The sequence below is a fragment of the Myxocyprinus asiaticus genome, chromosome 1 (genome assembly GCF_019703515.2).
Source record: "Myxocyprinus asiaticus isolate MX2 ecotype Aquarium Trade chromosome 1, UBuf_Myxa_2, whole genome shotgun sequence".
Classification (NCBI taxonomy): Eukaryota; Metazoa; Chordata; class Actinopteri; order Cypriniformes; family Catostomidae; genus Myxocyprinus; species Myxocyprinus asiaticus.
The window spans coordinates 4,515,322-4,527,626 of record NC_059344.1 but is presented as its reverse complement, the minus strand read 5'-3'; the positions used below and the strand labels follow the sequence as shown (position 1 = coordinate 4,527,626).

Sequence of the window (12,305 nt, the reverse complement as noted above, 5' to 3'; positions counted from 1 at the left end):
CAGATGGGCTGGTTTGAGTATTTCTGTAACTGCTGATCTCCTGGGATTTTCACGCACAACAGTCTCTAGAATTTACTCTGAATGGTGCCAAAAACAAAATACATCCAGTGAGTGGAAGTTCTGTGGATGGAAATGCCTTGTTGATGAGAGAGGTCAACAGAGAATAGACAGACTGGTTTGAACTGACAAATCTACGGTAACTCAGATAACCACTCTGTACAATTGTGGTGAGAAGAATATACTGTAATCTCAGAGTGCAATACTTAGATGCGGGTTGGCGCAGTTTTGGTGGCACGAGGGGGACCTAAACAATATTAGGCAGATGGTTTTAATGTTGTGACTGACTGGTGTGTGTGTGTATGTATATATATATATATATATACTGTATATATATAGTTTTTGAATGTGTCGTGCTGATTTTACCTGACCGCTGATTTAGTTGTTTGAGTGTAAGAGAATTACTTTTTCCCTTCCGTCCTTCCAATTAGACATCCCGCGAATGAGACGTCTGCCTCCATGAGATTTAATTGACCTTTAACCATACACTCCAGGGATCAAAAACACACACAGTTCCAATGTTTCAATCCACACACACACATTTCTGCATCTGGGTGTAGTTAAACCTCACACACAAACACACACAGACACAGTGATTTTATCGCCATCACAGTACGTTAGCACATCACTACTGCCACTGAACTGCATAATTCGACACTCTCTTATGAAAACAGCCGTTTGAGACTGCTGATGTGTGTGTTCCAGTAAGTGTGTCCCAACCAGGTGACATGCAACAGTGGCACTTATAAAAACAAATATTGCTTGAGCTAATGTGGATTTATGAAGCCTGTTCCCCTCAAGTTCACACTGGTGTCTTAGCAGGGTAACCACAGGTGTACTTCATCACACTTAAGGTATTGTAAGTGACGGTAACATCTTATTTCTCTTTGCAGGGACAGCTGTGTTTGCCTGTCAGGGGCCTGAGGGACTGTGGGACCAGCTTGGGCCCGATCTCAGCAACTGCACCTCCACATGGGTCAACATCATCAACCAGAAGGTTTAAAGAACAACACACACAGACACGTTTACTTACCTAATTATATATATTTATAATACTAAGTATAATTTCTAAGACTAACCCAAACCCTACTGCTAAAAGTCCTCAAACTGTAGCTACAGTAAGAACACAAGCAGTTTATTTTTTGTGATGATGAGCAGCTGATTCTATATTATCCTTTATTACATGGCTACTTACAAAATTAGTAAATAAATGACATGAAATATTCATTTGTGGTGAAATTATTTTATTATGTGCGAAGAGAGCATAGACTACTGATATGCGAGACACGGTAAAGTGATTGTAGAGCCTGCAGGCAGCACAGATGACAACAACATCTTACGTTGTTGTCTGTTTCTCGCCTCTGATTAGCAAATAAACCCATTGCTTCCTTTCGCTGGAGGAGCATTTTGATTTAACTCTGTGGAGCTCTCATCCGCTCGTGTTTTTGCCATGACTAAAGGGAAGAATTTACCCAAAAATGGAAAATCTGTCATCGTTTTCTGGAGCTCATTTCATTTCAAACCCGTATGACTTTCTTTCTTCCATGGAAGTGGAATTTTTTTATTGTATCCTGGCTGGATAGAGGTTTTGCAAGGGAACGGAAATTAATTGCAAGGGAAGGCAAAATATTTTGTGAGGGAATGCAAAATGTATTGAGAGTAGGGATGTCCTGATACTGGTATTGGAATCAGGTCCGATACCGCACTACTTGTACTCGTGCTCGTAAAAAATGCTCCGATACCAAAAACTGATACCATCTGACGTACAAATGTCATTCCGTTAACATTTAGCACACAAATTAAAATCATATTATGTCCTAGTGTGATTGTTTAACCAAAATGGCTACGATTTAATGAGATAAATAAATAGTCTGCATGTGCTGCGTGCTTCAAATGTGAGCCCTTGTGAATGTGTGGAGCCGTTGATGTGCTTTTAGAGCTTCTTGACTCATACACGAAAACACCATCATGAGCATCGCGTGCTCTACGCAAATACAGACTACATATTTATTTAATTAAATATCAACCTTTTGCAGTTTAATAATCACATTGGGTCATATAGAGACCAGCTTTTATGGAGTGAGAAGCTACCATCAAAAACACACAGAAACTGAAAGGAACTCACTCCAAAATAAAAGCGTCCACCTAAATAAAAGCTAAAAAAATGGAAAAAAGTATGACAGAAATACAGTATATCACTACTGTATAGTAGTTGTATTTTGGTTTGTGTTGTGAAGTTCTGTATTAAAGCACTTTAAAGTTGAAAACCCAAAAAGTGTAATTAATTAATTTATTTAGACACCATTTTGATGATAAAATCAAAATAAACTGTTGATATGGAATTCAGAAAAAAACATAAAACAAAAAAACAAACGGGTGTCGGAATCAGTGAGTACCGTACTCAGTACTCGTACTCGTTCTCAAAAAAAAAAAAAAAAAAAAAAAAAAAAAACAATATATATACAGGTGCATCTCAATAAATTAGAATGTCGTGGAAAAGTTCATTTATTTCAGTAATTCAACTCAAATTGTGAAACTCGTGTATTAAATAAATTCAATGCATACAGACTGAAGTAGTTTAAGTCTTTGGTTCTTTTAATTTTGATGATTTTGGCTCACATTTAACAAAAACCCACCAATTCACTATCTCACAAAATTAGAATACATCATAAGACCAATAAAAAAAACATTTTTAGTGAATTGTTGGCCTTATGGAAAGTATGTTCATTTACTGTATATGTACTCAATACTTGGTAGGGGCTCCTTTTGCTTTAATTACTGCCTCAATTTGGCGTGGCATGGAGGTGATCAGTTTGTGGCACTGCTGAGGTGGTATGGAAGCCCAGGTTTCTTTGACAGTGGCCTTCAGCTCATCTGCATTTTTTGGTCTCTTGTTTCTCATTTTCCTCTTGACAATACCCCATAGATTCTCTATGGGGTTCAGGTCTGGTGAGTTTGCTGGCCAGTCAAGCACACCAACACCATGGTCATTTAACCAACTTTTGGTGCTTTTGGCAGTGTGGGCAGGTGCCAAATCCTGCTGGAAAATGAAATCAGCATCTTTAAAAAGCTGGTCAGCAGAAGGAAGCATGAAGTGCTCCAAAATTTCTTGGTAAACGGGTGCAGTGACTTTGGTTTTCAAAAAACACAATGGACCAACACCAGCAGATGACATTGCACCCCAAATCATCACAGACTGTGGAAACTTAACACTGGACTTCAAGCAACTTGGGTTATGAGCTTCTCCACCCTTCCTCCAGACTCTAGGACCTTGGTTTCCAAATGAAATACAAAACTTGCTCTCATCTGAAAAGAGGACTTTGGACCACTGGGCAACAGTCCAGTTCTTCTTCTCCTTAGCCCAGGTAAGACGCCTCTGACATTGTCTGTGGTTCAGGAGTGGCTTAACAAGAAGAATACGACAACTGTAGCCAAATTCCTTGACATGTCTGTGTGTGGTGGGTCTTGATGCCTTGACCCCAGCCTCAGTCCATTCCTTGTGAAGTTCACCCAAATTCTTGAATCGATTTTGCTTGACAATCCTCATAAAGCTGCGGTTCTCTCGGTTGGTTGTGCATCTTTTTCTTCCACACTTTTTCCTTTCACTCAACTTTCTGTTAACATGCTTGGATACAGCACTCTGTGAACAGCCAGCTTCTTTGGCAATGAATGTTTGTGGCTTACCCTCCTTGTGAAGGGTGTCAATGATTGTCTTCTGGACAACTGTCAGATCAGCAGTCTTCCCCATGATTGTGTAGCCTAGTGAACCAAACTGAGAGACCATTTTGAAGGCTCAGGAAACCTTTGCAGGTGTTTTGAGTTGATTAACTGATTGGCATGTCACCATATTCTAATTTTTTGAGATAGTGAATTGGTGGGTTTTTGTTAAATGTGAGCCAAAATCATCACAATTAAAAGAACCAAAGACTTAAACTACTTCAGCCTGTGTGCACTGCATTTATTTAATACACGTGTTTCACAATTTGAGTTGAATTACTGAAATAAATGAACTTTTCCACAACATTCTAATTTATTGAGATGCACCTGTATATATATATATATATATATATATATATATATATATATATATATATATATATATAATAAAATAATGTATCCGTAATTTTGAATAAACTATTAAAAAATTTGTTTTCCTCTTTGTCCTTTAAGGTCCTCATTTGTGCTACATAAATAGTGCTCTGATAATTAAACTAACTAAAACTATCTGATGTTTTTATTTAAAAATATATTTTCCCCTTTGATGTAGCTCGCCACTTGTTAGTACATTTCAGTATAACTACTTTTGTAAAAGAGTAGCTTGACTTAGTTTAACTACAGAATCTGCTGACTTTTTTGTTGCATTTTCTGTGCTGATTTTGGGGAAAAATCTGCGTAATTTTGCGGAAGAGTTTTAAACATAGATATACTTATATTGTGTGTGTGTGTTTTGTAGATCCGAGCGGGCGAGCCAGCTGCCATTATCTCCCGCGAGCTGTCCGAACAGACCAAGGGCCACATTCACGCGGGTGACATCACCTACACGGTGCGGGCCATGGGCCAACTTATCGACCTGCTGGATGTCCAGCTCAGGAATCTCACCCCTGGGGGAAAAGACAGCGCTGCCCGAAGCCTCAACAAGGTACTGCTGATGTCCCACAATAATGTAATATCAACTAAATTAAACATTTAGGAGTCCACAGCAGAAACTGTATGGAAATCATTTTCAGATTGCACATCTGTCAAATTGAGTGAAATAGTGTCGTAATCAGATGAGGTTTTTAAGGTGAATATTACATGGAGTTTTTATTGAGTAAAACGTACCTCCCTAACCTAAAACTTTAAACTAAACCTAAACCTAACCGATAGTGTCCTAAATGCAAATGAGAGGTGAACAAAACAGACATCCTTACCCTAAACCAACACCTAAACTTAACCTATAGTGTCCAAAAACAAAATGACAAATGAAAAGCACGTTTTCTGAAGCAACCACATCATTACGTGTGGCTTCTTGTCTTACGTTTCGGCTTGCATGCTTGACTAGGCTGGAACCTCAGTCTTCCAAGTCCAAAGTCCAACACTCAATCACGTGAGCTACAGCATAAGGTAATCACATTGGAATAAGTGTGTAAATATAGGTGGGTCTGTAATACAAGTGTTAAAATGTGTAGTTTTTCAAATGATTTATTATAGTAAAAGAGTTTTGATGTCATAACAAAGAAGTGTTTGAGTAATAGTGAGAAAAATAAGAGTTTATAAAGTCATAATCAGCCATTGTAGTCATGAAAGTCGTGAATGTGTGAAAGTGAATAAAACGCACAGTTGCTGTAGTGCCGCTAGAGTTAATTTCACCAGGAAACTACGGCAAAACGTAGAATTCGGCGCGGTTTCCATTGAAAATGCATCTTTTTCTCAACGTTTTGGCCTTCCGTCCACACTGAGACTGCGTTTTTGACAGCGAAAACTGAGCTTTTCAAAAATTCTCTCTCAAGTGGATCAATTTGAAAACGCCGTCTTTGCGCTGTAGTGTTGACTAGAAAAACAGAGATATTGGAAAACAATGGCGATGACAGTCACATGATCCATTCAATCCAAAACAATCAAGATGGCCGCCCATGTTGTAGGACCATTGTTGTGTCTTCTATCCACTTTGATAGTGTTTTTTTGTACAACCTTAACATTGTATTCCTTCAAAGGCAATGGGAAGTTTACTCAGAATTGCTGTCCGGCTGTGGAACACCAGGACAACTGTGTTTCACACCATACATGGAATGCCGATTTTTCACATGCGCAGTGAGGGGATTTAAGCGTTTTCAAGCATTTTTCGGTGTTGACAATCAACTTTTGGGAAACGCTTGAAGGAGAGCGTTTTGAAAATGAAAACGCCATTTTCAAATTTATCCGGATTAATGTGGACATAGCCTAGGTTGATTTTAAAATCAAAGTCATAGACACGTAGTCACAAATGTGCAAAATGAAATTTACACGAATACAATGACATACACAAACTTGTATAACATATTTACTTTTGTACTTTAAAGGTGCAGTCTTTTAATTTTTTGAAGTATTTCTAAGTGACTTACACTGGCAGACACTGACACCTAGTGGCCTGGATACTGCATCATTCAAACAGTACTTTTCAGTTAACAATGCAAATTCACTATGCACAGTAAGCCATGATTAATTAAATCCAAGAGTGAAAGTGTCCAATAACATGATGGTTACTGAGATTAAGCGAGTAGGATTCAGCTGGTCATGTGATCCTAACATGGCGTTCCCATGAGAGCGCCACCTGCCCCATGTGGAATAAAACAGATTATACAAGGTTACTAATATGACTGAACTCTTCATCTCACATGAGTGGTCATGATTTTATAAATATATGTTTCAAAATGACTTTTCATTTCTTTAGAAGTAAAACTTTTTTTAAGTGAGGAACAAAATTACCGAGTGAACCTTTAACTCAGTTTCTCAGTTCTACAGTTCACTACAAGTCGGCACTTACAGCCTCTCAAATCTGGCACTGCAACTTCAAATAATATTGTGCGCAATATGTATCAGGCGGTCCGTGAACAGTCTGTTGGCGTGCCGTCTGAAGTTGAGAACCAAACACTGCCCATGTTCCAAAGATCAAACGCTGCAGTAAACCAGTTTGACGTGTCTGCAGTGGATCTGATGATGCTCGTGTCTGACCACGTCCAGTTTAGACGTCATATCTACACGATCTCTGTTCTCAGAAAAAGAGAAACTGATGGAGAAAGGGCGAGAAAACCTCTTTCATGCCAACAGTATGGAAAGCAGGATGTAGCAGAGCAGTGGGTGTTTTTTTTTTAATTATGTCCATGTTTGTCAAGTTGAATAATCAGTCGTCTTCATCTTCGCAGTCGGGCGTCGGTATGAAAATATGTTTTACTCTGGCAAAGAGAAACTCTCGCCTTCCTGAGGCTTCTATCATGCGTTTACAGTGCATTATGTAGCATGAATAATCGCCACTGTTATTAAAGTTTCTGTGGAGTTAAAGAGGTCTGTTTGATATTATTTTCTCTAGAGCTGCATGCAGTTTCACTTTCTAACTGTACACAGACTGCTAGATTTGAGACGCTGGTGTCATCAAATAAATATTTGAAAGAGTGTGTATTCAGAACAATATTCAGTGTTTGCAGTATTTGATACAACACAAAGGGTCCAAAATGAACACTCACCAAGTGCCAAATTCTAGTAAAAATGGCTTTGTCTGGGAAATACAACAGAGTTGCTTGCCAGTTGGCTAATAACTATTTTTAACATCATTTAAATTAAAACAATTATATATAAGAGAACACATTTTGACAAATACTTGCCTCCCTAAAACAGTGCAAAAATGGCCTCCATGCTCTAGTAAAAAGATTGGGGTTTTTTCTGATTCCAACTGTAATCTTTTCAAGCTTGAGGGCTAACAATACGGTCCAAAACCAACCTAGTCTAATAGAGTGATCATTACTATAATTACATTTTGCTAACTGACTTTTAGGTTCCACGTTTTACATTCTGCTGCAGTTTCCTGGTGAAATGAACACTAGAGGCGCTACAACAACTGCATGTTTTATTCACTTTCACACAACTCAGGACTACAACAGCTGATTATGACTTTTTAAAGACTTATTTTTTACACTATTACTCACACAATGTTTGTTATGATATCGAAACATTTTACTATAATGCATCATTTGAAAAACTACACATTTAACACTTGTATTACAGACATTACTACATTTACATACTTATTCCATTTTGATTAGCTTCAGCGTTAGCTCACATGATAGAGTATTGGACTTTAGACTTGGAAGACTGCACCCAGGCAAACATGGAAGCTGACACTTGAGATAGAAGTTTCATGGAAGCAACACGAAATGACATGGTTGCTTCACAAAATACTATTGGTTAGGTTAAGGTGTTGGTTTAGGATAAGGATGTCTGTTTTGTTCACCTCTTATTTGCTTTTAGAACAGTATTTGTTTGGTTTAGGTTAAAGTTTTAGGTCAAGGAGGTAAGTTTTACTCATTAAAACCTCCATCTAATAATCACCTTAAAAATCTCGTCTGATTACGACACCATTTCACTCTCTTTTGGCCCCCCCGCTGGACATTTCACTGGGAAAGTGCAGCAAAACGTGTACTGAAGCACGTAATTTCGCTTTGCAAAAATGTTGCCACAGTCCCGTAATATTCATGAGATCACGCTGTCCAAAACCAATTGAAGATAGAATGGTGGAGATGGTTGTTTATAATTAATAAGTATAAGACTTCTGGCTAACAGGCTGGAGAATGCGATAATCTAAATCTCTAAAGTTGTTAATCAAATATTTTCCCAATAAAGCATGTTCCGAAAAAAAAAAAAAAAAAAAAAAAAGACCAAATAAAGTTATCAGGGTGTTGGGGTCTCTTAATGTGGCAAAAATGTCTTTAAAAAACAGCTAAAAATTAATCCCAAGTATCACTGTCAAATGTCATCTTTAAGTCATCCTCCCAGAGAGACTTTAATGGACCATTAGTAGGGGCTTGCTTTGTATTAATTATATTGGAAATTTTAGAAATGGCACCCCTTATACACTTTCACTGATCTAAAATGCATTCAAGAATGTTATTGGGTGGGATAGTCCAGCCAAATTAATTTTGGACCCTGAATAAGCTCGCATTCTGTCCTGGGTTTCTCCTCATTGATGTAGAATTTTAATATTTGCTAATTAAAAGTAATTAACCTGGGGATGGATTTTAAAATCGTTAGACTGTAATTTCTGTGAATGAGATGCCCAACAGTTAAACACAAACACCTGTTTCCATTTGTCTTCTGCGAAATTCACACTTCGTTTCCACCCACGCTTCTGCAGACTTCACTTTCCACTAGCAGCCAGGCAAACGCACACCAGCGTAAATTTCCTAAACGGGACTGTGACAGTCACACACTCTGATGGAGGCCATCACACTCTCCACCACTGTAATACTAATTAAGATGATGGGGTTCAGCAGTTATTTTCAACTGGGCTTGCCTTAAAATTTCACAGCTGTAGATTTGAGCTGCTGTGAATGTAGAAGCGTTGCCCTGGACTGAAACGACATCAATACAGTTGCCATTGACAATACCACATATAAAGTCAAAGACTCCATTCCAGACCCTAGTGCGCTGCCTCGCTGCTCTTCTACTGACTCAGCAGCCTAAGCGAAAAGGAACCTCAAACAAACACTGTTCATGGGTTGCAACTGCATTGATGTACACATGGCACCTCCATCACACCCGCTTTGGACACCATCCTTTTGACACACTCCACCGAACGGCAGCCGAGTAAAGTGGACAGATAGATTCCTTTGATAGCGCAACAGCGGGCTTAGCTGACAGACGGAGAGGATTTAGAAGGTGAAGGGCAAGATCAAGACACTTTACAGATCAGGAAAGCTGAAGAGGCGTTAACGTGAACCGCTAAAGTGTGAATGTAATGGGTTCAGCTGCACAAGCACGCTGTGATCTGCAGCAGGTGCTTCTGAAGATGCCTGCGGTCAGTCGCAGGCAATATTCCACATTGCATGTTTCGTGCCCACGAAGGCCACAGCGCTCTTCCTCCAGAACTTTACGAACGAGTTAATTACCTCACTCCTATATATTTGAAATTAATCAGCTATATTTACGGCATACTACAACTTACATCTGCACAGATAATAAAGCGAAAGAACAGCTGAACTTGAAGTTACGTGCAAGTGAATATGCCATTTCATTAAAAACGCGCTACATTTAACGCAATGTCTTAAACTGTCTAAACGTGAGGAAATCACATTAGCGTAACTTCTAAAAAGTAGCTAATACTTCAGAATCACGAGTTCGAATCCAGGGTGTGCTGAGTGACTCCAGCCAGGTCTCCTAAGCAACCAAATTGGCCCGGTTGCTTGGGAGGGTAGAGTCACATGGGGTAACCTCGTGGTCACGATTAGTGGTTCTCGTTCTCAATGGGGTGCGTGGTAAGTTGTGTGTGGATCGCAGAGAATAGCATGTGCCTCCACATGCTGTGAGTCTCCACGGTGTCATGCACAGCGAGCCACATGATAAGAAGCACGGACTAATTGTCTCAGAAGCGGAGACAACTGAGATTCGTCCTCCACCACCCAGATTGAGGTGAGTAACCGTGCCACCACGAGGACCTAGTAAGTAGTGGGAATTGGGCATGCCAAATCGGCAAAACTTATGACTAAAATAAAAATAAAAAAATATGAAAATGAACACTGTGTTAATAATCACTTGGTGTGTCCTCGTGATTAATTTTGAAACCTAAGGTAATTTATTTATTTTACTCTTTATAACTTGCACTTATGCAGTTAAGGACAGTCAGAGAAAAATATATTTTAATTCACATGGAGAGATGTTACACAATAAAAAAAAAATAAAAATCTAAGATGCAGCGAGGAAATGTTTGATCCAAAAGTTTTGTCAAAATAATCTAAACTGCTAAAAATTTTAATATACTCTGGCCACATCCACACTTATCAGTTTATGTTTGAAAACTCTTTTCAGTTTTATAACGTTACCATTTTCCAAAGTATACAGAAATGGAGAGCATTTCAGTCAGAATCATATCCCCTTTCGACACCAAAGCAATTCTATTGCCTGAAAGATTGACTTTAATGATTACTCTTTTCAGTGCCTAATTAGAAATCCTACAAAATAACTTTACAAGGTTGCCTGAACAATGTAAATATGACAGTTAAAGAGGTCATAACATGCATATTTTTTTCTTCCATGAGGTTCACTTATAATGTTTGTGAATTTTTTTTCACAGGATCTCTCTCATAAAATACTGCTTAAATACGGGAAAATGGGCGTCCCGATGCGTTCATTTCGCCAAAATGTGGGATATCATGGCTAATACAAGACAGTTGAGAAAGCAGGCATCCTTACTACCATTAAACTCGCCATTGTTTGTTGTTGCGCTTTGTGTTCTTCTGCCATATTTAAATCATTTAATCTCAAATCAATATTGCGAGGAATTATGTATTTCCTTGGTAAGTGACCATGCATAAGCATGCATAATAAGCATGATCCGCTCCACTTTGGAGTCATGATCATGGTTTATTTCGCGATTTAAAAATGGCTGCCTATCTTACATATCAAACAAATACAGGCACATGAAAAGAATTACACTTGTTACTCACCGGCATTACTATTGTGTACTATTACTATAAAGTACAAGGTTCTTGCCTGAATCCTTGGTTCTCAAAAGAATCCACATTTATAATCCCACATTGACACGTTCAGGAACTTCGTTTGAATTGGTCACTTATTTCTAGTGTTGGGATTCTTCAGAAGGCTATGCAGAGATACAGTTTTTCCACAACCAGGAACACAACAACGTCTGGGGACATAACTTTACTCATTTCGCAGCTACAGTAGTACCCCTTTCAGTGTTGCAGTATCCCAGCCGCTTTCTCTGTCAACTCACCGGCTGCAACGATTACGCTTGTTGTGGAGGCAGGGACTATGCAAATGACACTACACTGTGATGTTACAATGTAGCCGATTTCAAAACAAGTAGTTTTCACAGGGTGGAAATGATAAATGCTCTTTTTGGACTGAAGCTTTGAGTTCTAAAATTTACAGTATGTTTTTTATAGTACAATGACCTCTTATATGTCAAAATATCAAGGATATTTTGATTCCTCATGTCATGACTAGTGGTCGACCGATATATCGCTGAGGCCGATAAATTGGCCGATATTCTGACTTTTTTATTTATTGGCATCAGCCGATACATTTTCCCGTTTGGCCGATTTGTTTTTTTCTTGAGGGTTCTGAAAATCACATGCTTTCATGTGAAGCAACTGAGACATGTAAATGACCAGTCACAGTTTGTTTTGTTGTTACGTGCCATCGTGTAACTACAATAATAGACCAGTGTGCAACACAATCTCATTTAAACGGTACACATATCAGAGCTGCGGTAGACGCGTTTGAGCTCATAATGTTAAAGTGCTCGCCTGTTTCATTCTCCCTCTCTCTCCTCAACAGTTCCCTGTAACTTTTAACTGTCTTGCAAATATCTATAAAACTAATATCATATACCGTGTGCAAATATGCACATATCTTGTTAAAACAGATGTAATAAACCAACCTCACACAACTTGAGCAGATCCAGCATCTTGTGGAGCGCTCATTTATTTACCTCTAAAGCATGTATTCCTTCAGCCTCTCCTCAGCAGTTCCCTGTCACTTTTAACTTTCGTTTCTAATGA

At 38.7% G+C, this 12,305-nt stretch overlaps 1 protein-coding gene across 1 annotated transcript in view; it reads left to right on the top strand.

Moving 5' to 3' along the window:
* Positions 1-12,305, top strand: part of LOC127442559 (adhesion G protein-coupled receptor L3-like) — a 332,967-nt gene that overhangs the window by 245,279 nt on the left and 75,383 nt on the right. Inside the window, exons 9-10 of the mRNA XM_051700690.1 lie at positions 951-1,054; positions 4,511-4,696. Coding sequence (XP_051556650.1) covers positions 951-1,054; positions 4,511-4,696 — 290 coding nt within the window. The remainder of the gene's footprint in view (positions 1-950; positions 1,055-4,510; positions 4,697-12,305) is intronic.